The 21,183-nt window shown below is 45.4% G+C and overlaps 1 protein-coding gene across 4 annotated transcripts in view; it reads right to left on the bottom strand.

Moving 5' to 3' along the window:
• Window positions 1-331: 331 nt before the first annotated feature.
• The window catches only part of vldlr (very low density lipoprotein receptor), a 58,388-nt gene continuing 37,536 nt past the window's right edge, over window positions 332-21,183 (bottom strand). For 3 of the 4 annotated variants that reach the window (XM_069927456.1, XM_069927482.1, XM_069927474.1), the window contains 14 exons: window positions 17,180-17,302; window positions 16,981-17,103; window positions 11,708-11,827; window positions 11,505-11,630; window positions 6,873-7,044; window positions 4,952-5,173; window positions 4,660-4,778; window positions 4,421-4,560; window positions 4,033-4,174; window positions 2,935-3,084; window positions 2,173-2,271; window positions 1,349-1,426; window positions 1,001-1,170; window positions 332-787 (listed from right to left, as the gene is read on the bottom strand). In XM_069927456.1, coding sequence (XP_069783557.1) covers window positions 752-787; window positions 1,001-1,170; window positions 1,349-1,426; window positions 2,173-2,271; window positions 2,935-3,084; window positions 4,033-4,174; window positions 4,421-4,560; window positions 4,660-4,778; window positions 4,952-5,173; window positions 6,873-7,044; window positions 11,505-11,630; window positions 11,708-11,827; window positions 16,981-17,103; window positions 17,180-17,302 — 1,820 coding nt within the window. In that variant the 3' untranslated portion in view covers window positions 332-751. The remainder of the gene's footprint in view (window positions 788-1,000; window positions 1,171-1,348; window positions 1,427-2,172; window positions 2,272-2,934; window positions 3,085-4,032; window positions 4,175-4,420; window positions 4,561-4,659; window positions 4,779-4,951; window positions 5,174-6,872; window positions 7,045-11,504; window positions 11,631-11,707; window positions 11,828-16,980; window positions 17,104-17,179; window positions 17,303-21,183) is intronic. The other variant, XM_069927466.1, reaches the window with a different exon arrangement.

The following is a 21,183-nucleotide window of genomic DNA, read 5'->3' on the forward strand; positions in this document are numbered from 1 at the left end:
CTCCAAGCATTAAGTCATAGCTTAGAGAAACAAATACATTTAAAGCTTTGGTATAGTGTTGAAACAGTAGCTCTTGACCATGGAATCAGTCCATGATGGTCATCCAATCTGGTCATGAAATTATTTAATCAGCATTTACCAATGATTAATACTGTGACCATTGCTCTAGTCAATAGCCCATTGACAAGCAGAGCAGTGATGATTGCTTCTAATTTATCATGTTCTGTCCAATGTTTAAAGTGGGTTAGAGGAAGTGCTGTAGTTTTAATACAGATACCGGTTAATTATTCAAAATCTTAACATTTAGAAATGGGAAATTTAACTGCTCAAATTCAAATGCAATTATGAAATTTATTTTGTATTTTAGTATTGCTTTTCCCCCCCAAACATGGGTAAATCTGTAAACAATCAGGCAAAAAATTACATTTGGCACATAAAAATTCATACAAATCCTCCACAATTTGGTGTCAGTTTTTTCCTTCAACTATTTGAAAAGAGTTACTGTATATTTGTTATTTACAGAGCTTTCAAATGGCTCACTTATTTACAGTTATACAAGCAACTTATTTAGATTCTATGCATTTTCATGGCTTGATACCAGAACATGCATAGTAAATCTAAATACCTCAAGATTGAAGAATGGTACCAAAAAATCAGTGACATTTTACCTTAAATAAATATTTACATGTAGAAAACACTCATCTGCAAACTACCATGCCACTGAAGCAATTAAAATAACCCATGTTCAGGATTATGCTGCATCATCTTCTGTCTTGACAATTGAAATCTAAAAAAATTAAACATTGCAGTTTAGAAATTGTGAGCACAAATTTTACCTGCAAAACATTTAAACACTGCCATGTTTTGATTCGACCCACATTGCACATCACACTAAATTTGCTCCAAAATAGGAAACTGATCCAATTGCTTTGATAGGGTTTGTCTTTTTTAAAAAAAATTGAAGGGAACAAGCTCCCTCAGTCAAAGAGGAGTTACTTACTGCAGGATAGGTATGGCCAACTGACTGACTTTGACTGTTAACGTCAATGTTCACATCATCTTCTGTGGTTTTCAAGTAAACTGGATTATCAAAGTTCATACTTTTTGTGTTCTTGTTCTGCCAGTTGCGCAGCCCAATATAACCAGCAAGACCAGCTATTGCCAGAAGCACTGAAATTAAAGTTCCAAATTGGTCCAATGCACTTAAATAATGCCATACAAAACAAGACAACCCAATAGTGGGGGGTGGAAATCACCATCTTTAGACACAAGGCAATATCATAATGACAGATTTCATCAACCAAACAACATTTAGGCTTTATCTTAATGGTTTGTACAGAAAACTTACAGATAGGAAGAATAATCCAAACAGCTGTTGATCCTTTTCCAAACTGGCTTAATTGCATTGATGTACTTGAATTTTTATCTGGAAAAAGCAAAGGTCAATTCAGATCAACTAAAACATCCCAAAGAGAGGAAAAATAATTATATGCATGTTGAAACACAGGTTAAAAGTCATCAGGATAGCTACCTCATTTTAGAAATTGTGTATTGTATTCCTTTCAAGTCTCATGCAGGATTAGAAAAAAAAGAGAAAAAATATCACAGGTTGATACTTGGACCAGATCTGGAATCAATGCATCCATTGCACCAATTCCAGAGAGGTGTTTGGAACTTTAGATTTAATCCCATTTGAAAGTTCCCATTTAAAATGTACATCTAAATTGGCATTTACAAAAAAAACTGGAGAAATCTAGTTCTGTTTTGGTCTTCAGCAGTGCAGAGAAGTGCTGAAGAAACTCAACAGGTCACGCATCATTCAAAGGAAGTTAAAGGCTGTCGACGCTTGGAGTTTGACCCCTTCTTCAGGCTGATACCAGAAAAGGTGGAGGGGAAAAAAAAGGTAGGTATTCTCTGCACGCTTGATTTGTCACTCTTGAAGGGTTCAGGCCTGAAACATCGACCACCTTTGGATACCGTGTGCCCCATGGAGCTTCTCCAGTACTTAGTGCATGGCACGAGACCTCAGCATCTGCAGTTTTTATTGTTTACCTCCCACTTGTCCTTCTTTCTTTGAAAGACTAAAATTTGCTTCCTGATAAACTGAGCACAATTTGCAGATGCAAAATATTTGGATTAAAATGTTGCATTCCAACAAACCATAAAAATTACCTCTAGAGCCAGGCAAGAGAGTTGTCATTGTTACATGGGGATTATAAAGTGCTTGAGATGCAGAAGGCAGAAAGGGAGCATGTCCATTAGCTGCAGTTCCTTCAAGAAAAGTACAATTTCAAAAACACTCGAGGGTTAACGACACATCAGCAATGCAGCATTAGACGAGAAATGAAATGACTACGGAATGTCTGAACTCAGGGCACTCATTTCATCCTTTCTCCAAACTCAGATTTTTAAAGTTGGAGTGATTTTTGATACTCAAACAATAAAGTGCACTGGAGTGGTCCAAAACTTCAATGTTGTTTCAAAGTCAAATCTGGGAGTCGTTTGGAGGCTTTTCATACTAGTAGCCTGTTAACCATTCAGACATTTGCTACAGATCATTCTGGCACATTAAATCCATACTATTCCTTTCTTCTTTCCCTGCCCCACCCCCCCCCGCCCCCATTAATCCATTCTCACATTCCCATAAATTGTATAAAGATTCTACTATGTAAAGTAACTAATGAATCTGAGTATCATTAGATGCAGGAAGATAAAAATTGGGCAACCATGCAGTCATGCAGAACATACAAACCTCACAAATGAGGAATGAATTTGCTTGCTAGATGCAAATCAGTACCAAATGCATTGCATTGAGGCCAAATGCATGTACAAACACCAGCCATAAGGATGGAAGGTCAAGTCCTTAGATCTTTGTATTAAAATCAAGTTCACTAAACTAGGTCCAGATTTGCCTTTAATTAAAGTCATGCCTACCTCTCCTGCATTGACGGCCATTTTGTGCTAGCTCCATCCCAAAGGGACACATGCATGTGTATTTTGGTGAATGACTGTTAATTTGAGGAGCAGGCAAACACATATATTCACAACCTCCGTTCTTCAGTTTCCCAGCACACCAGTTTTTTCCTGTAGATTTAATGTTACGCCATTAGAGATAATGGTGCAGCCACTACAAGCACCAACTCAAATTAAAGCCCAGGTTAAAAAAAAGTTTTCCATGGTCAAACAATAAGTTTACAGGTTACAAAGGTTGGAGATATGGTGGATAATCTTGAAGATTGTTGTTGATTAGAATAGGATATAGACAGGATGCAGAGTTAAGTGGAGGAGTGGCAGATGGAGCTCACTCTCGGGAAGTGGGTAGTAGTGCCCTTTGAATAGTCAAATGTGAAGGTAGAACAAGTGGTTACTAGCAGAATTCTTTTGTTTGGAAGAACAAAGGAATCCAAGTCCATGGATCCATCATGGTTGCAGTGCAAGTTGATAGAGTGGTTAAGAAGCATATGGTTTTCTGTCCTTCATTAGTTTTGAGGTGGGGGGGGGGGGGAGGAAATTACATTTACAAAGAGCCGTGAGATAATGTTGCAGCTCTATGTAAAATAAAAATAAAAAATTTTGGTTAGACCATATTTCACATTCATCATCCCACTATACATATTCAGCCAAACAAGACAATGTTTCTCCAGATCAATACTTTGAGCATGGTGTTCAATTCTGGTTGCTGCATTACAGGATATAGAAGCTTTAGAGAGGGTGCAGAGGAGATTTGCAAGAATATTGCCTGGATTAAAGAACATGCCTTATGAAGGCCTTTCTCTTTGGACAATTTCTGAGGTAAACAGATTAGTAGAGGAATAGATACGGTGGACAACCAGCACCTTTAACCTGGTGTGTCAATAGCAAACATTAGCTCTTTAAGATGAGTGGAGGAAAGTTAAGGGTGATGTCAAAGCTTGTATACATGTGTACCAATTGTGTTGCACAGTTAAAGTGCATTGACACAAATTGTACCTGTCATAATACACTATAGTTCTGTGTGCAAAATTAAAGGAGCTACAAGTTTGAAGTTCATACCTGAAGGCTGTACAAGTTCATGATAAACTATGATATCCTGAGGTTCATTGAGGTTAGAAGCCAAGAGGACCACATCTACTCCTGTAAATTTGTTGGCTGCATAGATAGCTTCATTCTCCCCATCAGTCCAAAATACTCGGTCCTGAAACAAGTACAATAGAGTAAACTTTTGCATCAAAACAGTCCCTAGAAACAACGTTGCACATTTCACTTTTCCCATATTTCGATTAACTGGGAGCCCTGCAAGGTGCTAATCATACATAAAAAGTATCAATTTTAAAATTGTTGACTCCATTGTTAAATATCTACACTTGTGACATTTCAAGAGCTTGGAATAGTATATGCATCTCCACATTTAAATTAGGCTTTTCAAACTAGAAAGTCTTACTTCAAATACAGCAATTGCAAATGGATGAGCAAGGAATTCTGTTGATAAAAGCACCCTCCTTCTGTCCTGACCACTGAGGTCCACACTGGATAATGTGTGCATTTTTGAATCAACCCAATATAGCCGTTTTTTCACAAGATCTGCAAACAGACAATGCCAAGAGACAAGGTTGCAAATGCAAGAATCTAGAGAAAAAAAATGCTCAGTCAGGTTTACCTTTAATTGCAAAAAAAACATACCAATTGTAATTCCATTTGGCCACTGAATATCTCTGGTAACCAATAACTGGCGATCAACACCATTCATTCCTGCTTTCTCTATCTTTGCCGGTTCACCCCAATCTGACCAATAGACAAATCTGCAGAGGAAGATTTAGAAATCATTGGGCTAACCACAGCATACACATTTGCTTTAGTATTTACAGTATTCTAGAATGTTCAACTTTTAATTCAAAACTCAATTGGAAGCTAGTGTTAATTTTTTTTAAACATATAAAAGTTCTATTGAACATGCACAAGAGTAATTAAATACCCAGTTAGTGGATCAACAGCTATAGAGGCTGGTTCCCTGAGATCAGTGTCAAAGAGTGTTATTCTTTTGGTCCCATTGAAGTTTGCAACGGAGAGAGTTTTGAAACCCAAATCAGTCCAGTAGATGTTCTTGTAAATCCAGTCCACAGCAATTCCCACAGGGATTTTTACATCAGTGACAACTCTGGTCTGGCTAGATGAACTCAAATGGTCCATGAAAGTGCTGAAAGACAAATTTATTTTTAATTTAATTAGCACCTATCAAAACTAGTTCATCACGTTCACTATTCCAAACACAAATGTTACCCATGCTCAATTATCAACCGAACAAGCCGACTCAATGGACACGTGCAAGAGTCAAGTACCATTAAGCTGGTCTGGAGATCTTTCCATTCTTGGTTCTTTAGCCATGTAGATCACAATTACTCAAGGTTCTCTGCCAGTTTTTAGATCAGTCCAGGCCATGCCAAACCACAGCATCCTGCTTTCCACCTAAATGACCTTGCACCTTTTCAGCATTTCAATGCTAATTTTCCAATGCTACCAATACATAAATCACATTACTCTTGCATTACTATTTACATTATATACACAATTCACTATTCCTCCAATGAGATGATCTAGCTATTTGTAACCAGAACAAGTTTAGTCCACAAGAAATTCTTGCATCATTACAGTAGCAAGACATTGAAGATAAATAGATCATAAAACATGTTAACCATTGTCATTTATGTGGTTATGTGACAGTCTATTAACACTTCTATTATGAAAGGCTGTATGGCAACTTGTCATTTTCATTCTTGGCCCAGAGTTGAAGTTCTGTTTTTTTTGTCAGATCTGTTCAACTGTGTGGAAGCAAGGTTAGTAGCATAAAATAGCTATACCCTTTCATGGAAATTTTAGCAAAACCCTTTTTAAAGCACCACCAGTCAACACCATTCTCATGCAAAATCACAAATGTTAGTTTCTGTGTCCACTGACCATGCCAATCCTCTTGCATGTGGCTACTTAAATACAAGTGATCCAATTCCTCTTCACCAGATACATGTTCAGACTTGCCTCTCTGGTGTAAAAAAGGTTCAACCCTTCTTCAGGAAGGGCCAATTTCTACCTGTGGTGATACGACGACTAGCCTACTGCAGGGGGCGATCTCTGTACCTGCAGAAGGACCACCTGGGGGCTGTCTCCACCTGGCCACTGTCAATCAGCTGACCCGAATACAAGCCTGAGCCAGCCCCTTGGGAGCCACCACAGCTGAAACTGGAGTGTACAGACTTTTAGCAAAATAAAGCCTGTAGTGCAGTCTTTTGTGTCTGCTACCACAGAACATCACACTACCCAGATTGGCATTCAGAGAAGTCTACTATAAAGTGCCAACAGTACACACATGCTTCCGTTTAAAACTAGTCTTTCAACAAATCAATTGAATGACATCTGAAAAGGCCAGACGAACCACTGCTTTATATTTGAAAGGCTAGGTTAATGAAAAATTGTGACATCAAGCTTGCCAATTTTTTTTCCACAACTATTCAAAAAATATTGATGGCGCATGAGATTGCAGCAAAACCACTTTGGCTAGAACCCCTACCACTTCTTCCCCCAGGCAGCAAGACAGTTGAACAATAGAATACTGCACACACAAATGCTCCAAGATTACTATTTATTTAGCAATATTTTAAATGTACTACACATGTATAATTTGTCTAAGGGTCTTATGTCTGTACGCCGGTCTTATGTCTGTACGCCGGTCTTATGTCTGTACGCCGGTCTTATGTCTGTACGCCGGTCTTATGTCTGTACGCCGGTCTTATGTCTGTACGCCGGTCTTATGTCTGTACGCCGGTCTTGCCCAGTGGACTAGAAAATGCTGTTGCATCAGGTTGTACTGGAACAATCATTGACAAATAAACTTGAACTATTACCTAAAGATTGCCCGCTGGCCCAAATCAGTCCAGAAGATTCTCTGCTCTGTAACATCAGCATCCAGTGCTATCGCATTTCTCAGCTGTTCAACTACTTGGGTATACTCTTTGTGTTCCAATCCTATTCGCCTGATATCACGACGGTTGGTGAACATTAAATGAGGCTCTTTACCTAGATTTGAAGTAGCTGACAATTAGCAACGTGCTTAAAGTTCCAATTTGATAGCCAAAGGAACGCAAACAAGGGAAAATACAATAATGTCACGGAAACAGAACATTTAATAGATTTCAAAATTTTACAAGTGTTAAAATTATGTGCAAGGGTAGTTCAGACAACATGGCCACTAATAGGATAGGGGAAATGGTCACTGCTATGATGGTTGCTGAAAGGTTGGCCTTGTGCAGTGCTGCTCAGTTGGAAGCTTCATGAAATTTGGTGCTAACCTTTGGACTGAATTGCTGGACAGCTTGACTATTTCTAAACAAAGTACTTAAGAATTGTGTGACAAATGCAACAATGGAGATGCTTCATTAATTCATTTGTTCTGGACACGTCAAGAGTCTTGAGAAATATTGGAATGAAGCATTTCAAACCTCCTCTGCACATTTAAAAAAAATTTAAAAAAAATATAAAGTAATTTTAAACCTAATCCCTTAACTGCTTTATTTGGTATTGTTGGAGAGAGTGACAATTTTAACAGCATCTGAGCTACATGTATTAGCTTTTATTTCTCTTCTGGATAGGCAGGTAGTGTTGCTCAGATGGAGGGACGTTACCCTGCCTATAGTGACTTCAGGTTTAAATTTAGAGAAGATTGGATGCTTAATTTCAGATTTGAATTCAAATTTTCAGATAGTGTGGAGAACCTTTTTGAATTACTTTTCTAATCTTTGATTTGTTATTAAAGTAAAAGTGTTGACTAAGGAGGTAATTTATCACTCTGGTAAGAATGTCTTTTTTTGTCCAAACAGCTTCTTTCTTGGTAGTGGGTTTAGAATTTAATTTTGTTTTTTTTTTATAAATATAATCTGTTTGATTAAAATGTGGAGTACCTTGGATGAAATTATACAATTTAAGTGAAAAGTATTTTTGACTTTTAAGATATTTTTAAATCATATTTTATCATTTAAATACATTTAATAATCATACCAAATACAAAACATCAAGAAACCCCTTCCATTCTATACATCCTAGTAAAGAGAAAGAACGAAGAAATAGAAACACATAAAAAAGCATCCCATTGTCAGTGCATACAGTAAAACATATGGCAACATGATAGTATTAAAAAAATTTTTTTAAGAGGTCTACTGGCAAGCCAGTAGCAATCATAACCCTGTATTAGTGCCAGTGAGGTACCTATATGCTCTATATAAGCCTGCCAGATTTTTTTTTAATATAAAGGATTGTGTTTATATCACCTCCTGAGATTGTATGCGACCTTTTCAAATGGGATGCAGCTTCAAAGTCCATCTATCTAGGAGTAGATAGGAGTCAGACTTCCATGTTACTGCTGTGTACTTCCTTACCACATACAAGGCAATTTCTGTGAATTTAATTTGATAATTAGTTAGTGATCTATTCAACTGTGGTAATGTTCCCCAGAAGGCAAAGCTCTGGGTCTACTGGGAAGGTGACTCCTGTGATCTAGGTTAGGGTGTCACAAATGGGCCTCATCTTCGTGCAAAGCCAGGTAGAATGTAAAAAGGAACCACACCCAAAATATCTTTCATATAATTTAGGTTTACATTGATGTAATTTTTGTGGGGTGAGACACATTTCATGGAGAAAATTAAAATGGACCAATCTATTCCTGGCATTTATAGTAGCCAACATACTTCCCTGACATAAAACTGAACAGAGTGGTTCCTCAATTGTTGTGTCTAAGTCTGACTTCCATCTCACCCTAGATTTATGCAAACCTGGCTTTGGGCTCTCACATCAATAAAAAGTACATTTCAGAAATAAACAAATACATTTCCTTTATGGAGTAGTTTCTCCTTTTCAGCGAGTCCCGGTAGATTCATTTCAGGGCCCAAATAGCCCCAAAGGAAGGATTGTAACTGATGGTAACAAAAAAAGGTCTTATTGGACAAGTTACATTTCTTCTCCAGTTGTTCCAATGACATGAAGAGTCCTTTTTCATAAAAATATTTCAGACATTGTATCCCCTCATGATGCCAGGCTTCCAAAATTTTATTGTTCAGTCATAGGTGCAAGTTAATTTTGCATTAAAGGTGACTTTCCTTTATTAAACAAAATTAAAATTGATTTAGATAAATGGAAAGATTTACCATTGACATTAATTGGAAGAGTGAATTATATAAAGATGAATATTTATCCTCAAGTACAGTATTTTTTTCAATTTTAATTTTCCTAACATAGATTGGGAGATGCAGTCAGTGAGTGGGCTGGATGGCTTAGAGCTTGTAAAATGGGTGCAGGATTACTTTTTGCATCAATATGTTGATGTACCCACTAGAGGGAGCAGTATTAGATCTACTATTGGGGAATGAAATAGGGCAGGTGACGGAGGTGTGCATTGGGGAGCACTTCAGATCCAATGATCATAGCACCTTTAGTTTCAACTTAATTATGGAAAGGGATAGGTCTGGTCCGAAGATCTTTGGTGAAGCAAAGCTAGATTTGAGGAGATGAGAAGGGATTTGCAGGGAGTAGCTTGGGATGATCTTTTTTTCTGGAAAGGACATCGAGGAGAATTGGGAAGCATTTCAAGGTGAGATTTTGAAAGTGCAGTATCTTTATGTTCCTGTCAGGACAAAAGGCAAAGCCAAATGTTCAAAGGAGCCATGGTTTTCTAGAGATTAGGAAGATGGTTCGGGATAAGAGGGAGGCCTATGTTAAATACAAGAAGCAAAGGATTGATGAGCTGTATGGATGATACATAGATTGTAGAAAGAACCTTAAGAATGAAATTAGAAAGGCAAAAAGGTACGAGGGAGCTATAGATGGGATTTTTTCCCCCAGAACTTTAAGGGAGGTCAGGGAGGAAATAGCAGAGGCCCTGACAGTGATTTTTCAATGGTCACTGGAGGAGGGTGTGGTGCCACAGGATTGGCGGGTTGCAAACGTGATTCCGCTGTTTAAAAAGAGCGCAAGGTGTAGGCCAAGTGACTTTAGGCCAGTAAGTTTGATATCGGTGGTGGGCAAACTAATGGAAGGAATTCTTAGGGATAATATGTATAAATATCTGATAGGCAAGGATTGATCAGGGACACCAAACATGGGTTTGTGAGGGGAAAGTCATGCTTGACGAATCTTGAATTTTTAAAAAAATGATAGGGTTCCACATGGAAGGTTAGTGAAGAAGGTGCAATCTCTTGACTTCAGAGGTGACTGGAAGATAGGCATCAGAGAGTCATGTTGGACAACTGTCTGTCAGGATGGAGGCCGGTGACGAGAGGTGTGGCTCAAGGAATCGGTGTTGGGTCCTTTGTTGTTCGTCATTTATATTAATGATTTGGATGGTGGGGTGGGTAAATTGGGTGAGTAAATATGCAGATGATACAAAAATAGGGGGGAGTTGTGGATAGTGAAGAGAGTTTTCATGGACTACAGAAGAATTTGGACTGTTTGGAAAAGTGAGCGGAAAGGTGGCAGGTGGAGTTTAATATAGATGTGTGAGGTGCTTCATTTTGGGAAAAATAACCAAAATAGGACGTATACAGTGAAGGGGAAGGCATTGAGGAATGCAGAGGAACAGAAGGATGTTGGAATAATGGTTCAGCATTCCTTGAAGGTGGATTCCCATGTTGATAGGGTGGTGAAGAAGGCTGGCCTTTACAAATCATAGCATAGAATATAGGAGCTGGGAGGTGATGTTGTGACTGTTTAAGTCTTTGGTGAGGCCAAGTTTGGAGTATTGTGTGCAGTTCTGGTCTCCAAATTATAAATAAAGTTGATAAATAAATAAATAAATAGATGAATAGATAAATAACTAAATAGATAGATATATATATATAAATAAAGTAGAGAGGATGCAAAGAAGGTTTACAAAAATGTTGCCTGGATTGCAATATCTTGAATAGGGAAAAGATGGAGTAGACTGGGACTTGTTTGTTGGAGCATAGAAGGTTGAGAGGGGATTTGATAGAGGCATTTAAAATTATGAAGGGAATAGATAGAGTAGATATGAATAGGCTCTTTCCCCTGAGGGAAGGGGAGATTGGTACAAGGGGTCATAAGGGTTAGGAGGCAAAACTTTAGGAGCAATAAAAGAGGATGCTTCTTCACTCAGAGAGTGGTGGCTGAGTGGAATGATCTACCGGAAGAAGTAGTTGCGGTAGGGTCAATTCTGTAATTTAAGAGGAGGCCAGATGAGTACATGGATGAGAGGGGGTTGGAGGGTTATGGGCATGGGAATGGTTGATGGAATTAGTGGAGCTTCATGTAAATCGGTGCAGACTAGAAGGGCCGATATGGCCTGTTTCCGTACTGCAAGTTATTATTTACAAATTATAATTTACAAAGTATAATTCCAAATTATTACTCTATTTTTGGAAGTGAAATTTCAATGTTAATAAAAATATTGAAAAAGAATGTTGTTTCAAAATCTGAATACTTCAGTTGGATAATAATATTTGGACAAAAGTAGGTCCCAAATAAATACTTACCTATTGCTTTGCAGACTCCATTAACTGGGTCCATTTGATACCCATTATAACATTCACATTTGTACCCTCCTTTCAAGTTGATACAAATTTGACTACAAATTCCAGGGTTCTGGCATTCATCAACATCTGCAGGAAGATTGAATAAAAGAGTTAATAACAAATTTTATAAAAGAGCACAAGTCTTAAAGGAGTAAATCACTTACCACCACATGTTTTTTGGTCAACCAACATGAAACCAGCAGGGCAATCACATTCATATCCAATTACAAGATCTCTGCAGATGTGAGAGCAACCACCATTATTCACCAAACATTCATTCAAATCTGTGTATTAAAAAAAGAGAAACTTCATTAATTCATAGCCAAACAACAAGAACATTTTGGGCAGGACTGAAGATGTGAAAGTTTAGGAGGCATTTGTTAAAAAGGTTAATTTTGGTGACATACATAAAGTAATGTTAAAGTCAACTTGGCATATTGGATATTCATAGTCCTTCAAAAGCCAAGATAAATCAAATTTCCAAAATAACTTCAATCAAATTGTAGAGAGTGTCGAAAGAACCAAAGACTTGATCCAAACCAAGGCTTTTATTAACTAAAAGACTGGAGCATATCACAAGTAGGTCGACCAGTCCAGAATGACCTGGTCTGGCTAGGAGGAATCCTTTAAGACCTGCCAGTAGGTGTGGCTACATTCTCAGCCAATCACAGTCATCCTACACTACAATCCGTACATATACACATTGGTGATAGAATCTGTACTATCACATTCACCCCTTCTTTGAGAAATGACCCCGAGGTGGATGGAGGTTAGGGGCTGTACCGGTCAGGGGGCCTGACCACCGTGGAGCCAGGATTGGGGTCGCCAGAGTAGTGTCACCAGCAGGCCCGTAGGTTGCGGCCACTGCTTTGCTCAATTCCCCAACGGCATTGTCGACAGTCTGGTCTGAGCTGGTGGGGTGGTGATGGTCTCTCTGTTCAAGCACATGAATAGGGGGAGGTTGGGTTAAAGGCACTGCTGCGCCTGATCCGGCTTGGGCTAGGTCCCTTACCGAGACTGTGTCCTCCCGCCCGTCCGGGTGCTCAACGTAGGCATAATGCGGGTTCACATGGAGCAGAGTCACTCGGTCAACCAAGGGGTCGTTCTTAGAGTACCAGACGTGGCGTCATAAGAAGACCAGGCCGGGAAAAGTGATCCACACTGATGTGGTCATTTCAGATTCGGATTTCCTCGGGAAAGAGAACATCTTTTCACGGGGAGTGGCATTGGTCGCGGTGCATAGGAGGGAGCTGATGGAGTGTAGGGTACTAGTGAGCACGTCCTGCCAGTAAGAGGTGGGGAGACCTTTGGACCGGAGGACAAGCATAACCGCTTTCCTGATGGTGGCATTCTCTCTTTCAACTTGCCCATTACCGTGTGGGTTATAGCTAGTTGTCCTGCTTGAAGCAATACCACGCTCCAGAAGGTACTGCCACAGCTCTGAGGACCCCCTTTCACTGTGGATGTAACTGGGGTACCTGAAGATGATGAAGATGCTGTGCAGGGCCTCTATAACTGAGGAGGCAGTCATGTCCGAGCAGGGCACAGCGAACAGGAAGTGGGAGTACTCGTCGATGGCCGTAAGGATGTAGGTGTTACAGTTGGTCGAAGGTTGGGACCCCTTGAAGTCTACGCTGAGACGCTCAAAGGGGCGGGTGGCTTTGATGACATGGGCATTCTCCGGACGGAAGAAGTGAGGCTTGCACTCAGCGCACATTGGGCAGGCTCGGGTCATGGAGCGAATCTCCTCAACCGTGTAGGGCAGGTTGTGAGCTTTGACAAAGTGCGCGAACCTAGTGACCCCTGGATGACAGAGCTCCTTGTGGAGTCTCTGCAGCTTGTCCAGTTGGATGTTGGCACAAGTCCCCCTGGAGAGTGCATCTGGCGGGTCATTGAGTTTACCAGGTCAATACAATATTTCATAATTAAAGGTAGAGAGCTCGATTCTCCACCTGGCGATTTTGTCATTCTTGATCTTACCTCACTGGGTTTTGCCAAACATGAAGGAGACTGCACGTTGGTCGGTCAGCTGCGTAAAGTGCCTGCCAGTGATGTAGTGTCTCCAATGATGTACTGCTTCGACTATGGCCTCCTTCTCCAAAGAGGAGAGTCAGCTCTCAGGACCCTGGAGGGTTCTGGAGAAGGCGGCAACCGGCTGGCCAGCCTGGTTCAAAGTGGCTGCCAGTACAAAGTCGGACGCATCGCTCTCGACTTGGAATGGAATCGTCGATGGCATGCAGCGTTGCAGCAGTGATGTCCGATTTGATGCGGTCGAAGGCTGCTCTGGCTTCGGTTGACAGGGGGAAGGAGGTGGTCTTGATGAGTGGCCGTTCCTTATCGGCATAGCGTGGAACCCATTGGGCATAGTAGGAGAAAAAGCCCAGGCAGCATCTGAGTGCCTTCTGGATGTGGGGGGGGGGGGGGGGGGGGCGTCCATGAGGGGACGCATGCAGTCAGGGTCCGTCATGACCACCCCGTTCTCCACCACACAACCCAGAATTAAGAGCCGAGTGGTCTGGAAGACACACTTGTCGAAATTGTAGGTCAAGTTCAGCCGAGTTGCAGTCTGAAAATATTTCTCAAGGTTGGCATCATGATCCTCCGTGTCATGGCCGCATATGGTGACATTGTCCAGATACAGAAAAGTAGCAGTCAGCCCGTTCTGGTCCACCATCCAGTCCATTTCCCACTGGAAGACCGCAACGCCATTTGTGACCCCAAAGGGTACCCTGAGGAATTGATATAGCTGCCCATTCACTTCAAAGGCCGGTCTTCTCAGCGGACTGAGAGCTGATGATAGGCCGAACGCAAGTCAATGGTGGAAAATACACTGTATTGAGTGATCTGATTCACCACATCAGTGATCTGTGGAAGGGGGCACGCATCCAGAAGCGTGAAGCGGTTGATTGTCTGGCTGTAGTCAACCACAATCCGCGTCTTCTCCCCGTTTTTAACAACCACCACCTGGGCCCTCCATGGACTCAAGCTAGGTTCAATAATGCCCTTGACCAGCAGTGTACACACTTCGTTTGTGATGAATTTCCCGTGTTCATAACTATATTGCTGACTTTTGGTGGCCACAGGCTTCCAGCCAGGGGTGAGGTTTGCGAAAAGCACTGGCGGAGCAACTCAGAGGGAGGAGGGACTAAGGTGAGGCCCTGAGGCACGGGGTCGGGTGGCTCAGGCTGCCGCTGCCAGGAGGCTTCCGGGGTGGAGTGGTTACAGACAGAAAGTGTACCTTGAGGCCCCCCAAAGTGCAGGGAAACTGCTTGAAACGCACTGAAAATCCAGTCCCAGCAGTGCAGGGGCGCACAATTGGGGAAGGACTAATAGTTTGAAGTCTGTGAATGTGATGCCCTAGACTTTCAGGGTCGCTATGCAGTACCTCTTTACCCCAGTCGAGTGCGATCTGGTCGCCAATGAAATTCTCTGTGCAGTGGGGAGAATAGCCAGTCCGCAACGACTGGCCAGGTCTGGGTGGATAAAACTGTCAGTTGACCCAGAGTCAAATAAGCAATTGGTATAATGTCCATGCACTTTAATCAGTTCCATTGCTTTTGTGAGGGGTTGGGGGAAGTCTTGGTCAAGGGTTATTGATGTAGAGACTTGTAATGGGGACAGTGGAGTCCTGCGAGATAATGTCACGCAAACAGTTGGGCCTGAAGAGACAGCATCAAGGAGTTGGTGTTGGTGCCTGCAGCCTGCTGGGGGTGTTGGGGGTCGCTGCTTGCTGTTGGCGGTGGGGCGATCAGTCGGACAGTTGGCGGCGGCAGGTCCCTGGTTGGCAGCGTCGGTCGCAGTTGCGGGTACCTGGTCAGCTGCCTCGGTGGTGGCGGGTTCCTGGTCGGCGACAGCCGTTGAGGTCAGGGCTGGGGCCTGGTCGAATGTTGCTTCGCAAGGTAGGGTGAACGTCATTGCGGCGAGGGTGGGTTGTACCTTCCCCACTCGGCGTCTGCCCAGTGACATCAGGCGCTGCCGCGCGGTGGTGTCCTCACTCTCATTGGATGAGAGCTCTGAGGAAGTGTTTGAAATGGAGAGTGGTGATTAGGCTTCACATGAGGCACTGTGTTTGACGGCAGCCATTTTGGAGTGACAGACTACAGCAAAGTGGCAGTTTTTAAGGCACTTCTGGCACCTGGCTTTTCTCACCGGGCACTAGGACCTGCTGTGCTTGTTCTTCCCGCAGAAGTAACACTTTGGGGTTGCATCAGGCAGTGTAGCGGCAGTAGTAGGGTAGAGGGAGGGCATCCTTCTCACATCAGAGTGTGGGGTCCAGCCCTGAGAGTACGTGTCCATACTTAAGACCACAGCCTCCATTGTCTCTATGATCTGGATCACGCCCTCTAGGTTTTCTCCCCCGTGCTCTAGCAGGTGCTGCCTCACCTCATTCGATCAAACCCCGGCCACATAGGCATCCCGAATGAGATCGTCTGTGGTCTCCGCAGCAGTTCTGTCTGTGCAGGCACAGTCCCTGCCTATTGCCCTTAGAGCTTGAATATAAAGTCTACAGGACTCACTGGGCTGTTGCCTCCTTGTAGCAAGTTTGAACCAAGCATAGATCCTGTTCACCAGTCGCTCGTAGAGCCCTTTCAGCACCTTCATGGCTGCGGTGTAAGTGGTCGTGTCCTGGACACTCTGGTAGACTCTCGGGGACACCATAGTCATCAATATTAGTAGTCGATGGTTGTCCTCTCTCATGGCAGGGTCAGAGAGCTGCAAGTACGTTTCGAAGCATCTCACCCAGCGCTTAAAGTCATTCGAGGCTGTAGCTGACTGTGGGTCGATGTCGAGGCATTTCAACCGTAGCCTATGCTCCATCCCTTCAAAACTTTTTAGTTAATAAAATTGAAGAGCGCGTCAAAAAAAACCAAAGACTTGTTGATCCAAACCAAGGCTTTTATTAACTAAAAGACTGGAGCATATCACAAGTAGGCCGACCAGTCCAGAATGACCTGCTCTGGCGAGAAGCAATCCTTTAAGACCTGCCAGTAGGTGTGGCTACACTCTCAGCCAATCACAGTCATCCTACACTACCATCTGTACATATACACATTGGTGATAGAATCTGTACTATCACACAAATACATCGTTTAAATTTAAATTTAAACAGACAGCACAATAACAGGCTATTTTAGCTCACGAGTCTGTGCAACCCCATTAGCCTACACCCTGGTAAGTTTTGAATGGTGGGAGGAAATCAGAGTCCCCAACGAAAACCCATGCAGACACAGGGAGAACATAAACTCTTTACAAACAGCATGGGATCATGAGCACTGACAGAGTGTTATACTAACTACTACACCAACCGTGCTGCCCATTATATACAAGAATTTGGCACTTGTTTTCCTACAAAATATTCTATTTAAACTGCCAGTTGAAATGAAGCAACAAGTGCAGGGAGAATTGGTTGTACTTTTACGGCCCTGAAATTACTTACCACATTCTTTCAAGGGCTCATCACTCCAGTCCATGCAATTCTGCTGCTGATTACACACTTGAGTCATGTCAATGCATTCTCCACTGCGACACAGGAAGTTGGTTGGTCCTGTACAATCTGAAACTGCAAATGGTGAACATTAAGCGATGCTAAATCCCCATTTGACTGTTGTAATCAATCAAATCATTTACCTACTGACCATTCCTGCAGTTAAGTTCATCAGTACCATCAGGACAGTCTCTGAATCCATTACATTGTCTGCTTCCATGGATACAGTTGCCATCCCCACATCTGAAGTTGTCTGGTCGACAAGTCTGTGGAGCTATAGAAAAAGAAAAGCAAATTGGAGGGAGTACATTTCCTTTCTGATACCTTGGCTATATTTGCCTAGCTAAGAAGCAAACCAAGTGGAAGCTGCTCAAAAGGATTCATGGAATAGCTGGTTAATCTTGTCCACATTTAGGCCTTCATCCAACTACTTTTAAAGCAACAATCTGCTCTTGATAATAGAACCTAACCTATTCTGGCATTTATTGCTAATGACATTGAAGTTAGAGTACAGAAAATTCCACAGGACATCTACTATTCACATCTTAGAATTATTTCAAATGCTACTGAGCATTTGGCAAGGGAGCAGTGATGTCAAGCTCCACATGTTCCGCCCTTTCCTCCCACCCTCCTCCCCAGTGAACCTGTGTATTCAAAAAAAACAAAGCAGCTTGAACTTGCTGCTTTTGCTCATTAGCCCAGAATCTTGCTTACAAAATAATCAAGGGGATACAATAAATGATTTCAAATTAAAAATGCTGATTTTAGTGCAGATGTTCAGTTATGAAACAAATGGATTTGACAAGTGTGGTGCGCTAAGATAGCAGCAAGCAAGCTCAAAACTCAAAAGTCTGAACACCAGTTCAAGCCTTGGTGGCTCAGGAGGGGCCGGCTCAGGCGGGGCCGGCTCAGGCGGGGCCGGCTCAGGCGGGGCCGGCTCAGGCGGGGCCGGCTCAGGCGGGGCCGGCTCAGGCGGGGCCGGCTCAGGCGGGGCCGGCTCAGGCGGGGCCGGCTCAGGCGGGGCCGGCTCAGGCGGGGCCGGCTCAGGCGGGGCCGGCTCAGGCGGGGCCGGCTCAGGCGGGGCCGGCTCAGGCGGGGCCGGCTCAGGCGGGGCCGGCTCAGGCGGGGCCGGCTCAGGCGGGGCCGGCTCAGGCGGGGCCGGCTCAGGCGGGGCCGGCTCAGGCGGGGCCGGCTCAGGCGGGGCCGGCTCAGGCGGGGCCGGCTCAGGCGGGGCCGGCTCAGGCGGGGCCGGCTCAGGCGGGGCCGGCTCAGGCGGGGCCGGCTCAGGCGGGGCCGGCTCAGGCGGGGCCGGCTCAGGCGGGGCCGGCTCAGGCGGGGCCGGCTCAGGCGGGGCCGGCTCAGGCGGGGCCGGCTCAGGCGGGGCCGGCTCAGGCGGGGCCGGCTCAGGCGGGGCCGGCTCAGGCGGGGCCGGCTCAGGCGGGGCCGGCTCAGGCGGGGCCGGCTCAGGCGGGGCCGGCTCAGGCGGGGCCGGCTCAGGCGGGGCCGGCTCAGGCGGGGCCGGCTCAGGCGGGGCCGGCTCAGGCGGGGCCGGCTCAGGCGGGGCCGGCTCAGGCGGGGCCGGCTCAGGCGGGGCCGGCTCAGGCGGGGCCGGCTCAGGCGGGGCCGGCTCAGGCGGGGCCGGCTCAGGCGGGGCCGGCTCAGGCGGGGCCGGCTCAGGCGGGGCCGGCTCAGGCGGGGCCGGCTCAGGCGGGGCCGGCTCAGGCGGGGCCGGCTCAGGCGGGGCCGGCTCAGGCGGGGCCGGCTCAGGCGGGGCCGGCTCAGGCGGGGCCGGCTCAGGCGGGGCCGGCTCAGGCGGGGCCGGCTCAGGCGGGGCCGGCTCAGGCGGGGCCGGCTCAGGCGGGGCCGGCTCAGGTTTATATTCAGGTCAGTTGATTGACAGCTGGCCAGGTGGAGTTAGCCGTTTGGGTGGTCTTCCTGCAGGTACAGAGATTGCCCCCTGCAGTAGGTGGGTGGTCATATCACCACATTCACCCGCTTCTTAAAATTGTCCTGGGTGGGGGTAGTGTGTAAAACAGTGCCATCAGAGTCTCTGGGACCATCACAGGGTTGGCTCATGGTCAGTGAAGGCATGGTTGCCAGAGGGTTGGCTCGGTCCAGTGTAACCATGGTGGGCGTCAGTGTGATGCCCATCTGTACATCTGTCTGGAGGGTGGGTGGCTGGGTGGGTGTAGTCTGCAAGGAGTGGGACACTCTGAAAGGGGCGGAGGGTGGAGGTCAGCCCCCAGATCCTGGGTGAGCCATGAGTATCCATGGTGGGAAAGGTTGGGCTGGGTAGTCATAATGCTGGGTGGGGTGGGGCCCCTGCTTGTGCCAGTTCTGGTTGGTGTGGAGGAGCACATGCTCAACCAGTGGGTTGGCCTTGTGGGCCTGCAAGTATTTGCTGAGGAGCACCGGTTCTGGAGATGTGAGCCAAGCTGAGAGGGAGACCCCAGTTGCCGATTTCCTGGGGAACGAGAAAAGGCGCTCATGAGGGGTTTGGTTTGTAGCCATGCACAAGAGCAACCTAATGGCATGGAGTGCCTCGGGGAGGGCCTCTTGCCAGTAGTCAACGGACCAGCCTTTAAACCTCAGGGCTAGGAGGACTATCTTCCAGACCACTCCGTTTTCATGCTCCACCTGCCTGTTGCCAGTCAGGTTGTAGCTAGTTGTGTGACTAGCCGCAATGCCTCACGCTACCAGGTATTTGTACAGCTCCTCACTTACAAAGCCAGACCCCCAATCACTGTGGATGAATGCTGGGTATCCAAACATGGCAAGGGTAAGGTTTTGGAGGTGGCACTGGAAGTTCAGCCCTAAAAGGACTGGGGCATAGAGCTTGGGCATAACCAGGAGCTTGAAGCCTTTGTATGTTTCCCCTCTTCTCCTCCCCCCCCACCCCCCGAACACTGTCAATTCCACAGAGCAGCGCCCGAGGGACGTGAATGAGCAGTCCTGGACAGTGAAAGGCATGGAAAAGTTCATGGGATAGATTTTAAGCTTTAGTGTCCAGGCCACATTTGGGTGCGTGAAGCTCTCCGTACTACTGCTATCGAACAGGCATTTTGTTATCTTCCCATTGACAGCGATGTCCATCATTGAGTGCCCGAGTCCATGGGAAATGTCCCTTTTTAAAGGCAGTGGACACTAGGACCATCTCAGGGTTCTCATCGCTGCTCCCCAATGTAGGAGGTGAGTAGCGGCCAGTGGCTTCCTTCCAGGGCATGGGGTGCGTCAGGTGGGCGATCAGGTATGCGCCCATGTTGACCACGTCATCCCATTGATGTGGTGCATGCATTGCAGCAGTTGGGGTCCAGCTGGCAGCACCCAGTGGACTCGTGGCTGAGCAGTCAGACAACCAAACCAGCAATGAAGCTGGAGGTGACATCATCAGAGTGAGCGGAAGTGACATCTTCCGTGTGGGCAGAAGTCATCTGGAGGAAGATGGCAGTGCCCGGGGTGAGCACACTCAGTGTTGCGGGTGGATGGCTGGGCCAGAAGTGAAGTAAGTGAGGAGGGTGGAAGCGGCAGGGGCAAGTAATGGCATCACCCAGTCCTCGCACGTGGTGGTGTTTGGGAGGGCTCCCAGCTGGTCGTGGAGGGCTGAAGTGCTCCAGAGGGGTCTGGAAGGGCACATCTTAGTGAATTGACCTTTCTTCCCACATCAGGAGCGATGAGAGTTCCTCACTGGGCAGCCTTCGTGGGATCGCCTGTCTGGCCCACATCGGGACCTGCAGTATTTAAGGTGAGCTGCACCAGTGGCTGCGATAGTTTCATCCAAGTAGGACCCATCAGCGACAATGATCGTTTGCATCTACCAGGCTGGCGAAATCGAAGACCTCTGCATGATGAGCTGCAACCTCCAAGGAGCAAACTACCTCCATTATTCTGGTAAGTGAGGCAATGTTTTCCTCTAGCAGCTTCTGTTGGGCGCTCCTCAAGCACAGCCCTCACAAGCAGGCTTCCCGGATCAGTCGCTCCACTTCCTTCAGTCACCCCGGTCTCAGCCAGGCACAGGCAAGCTAACTTATCCAGACCCCCACCAGATAAGAATCTGCCATCTCACTTGGCTGCTGGGACCTGATGCTGAGTGTAGACCACACTTGTCAGGGGCTTGTACATGCTCTCCAGGACGACCATTGCAGGTTTGTAGTCCAT

Source organism: Narcine bancroftii, chromosome 1 (assembly GCF_036971445.1).
Source record: "Narcine bancroftii isolate sNarBan1 chromosome 1, sNarBan1.hap1, whole genome shotgun sequence".
Classification (NCBI taxonomy): Eukaryota; Metazoa; Chordata; class Chondrichthyes; order Torpediniformes; family Narcinidae; genus Narcine; species Narcine bancroftii.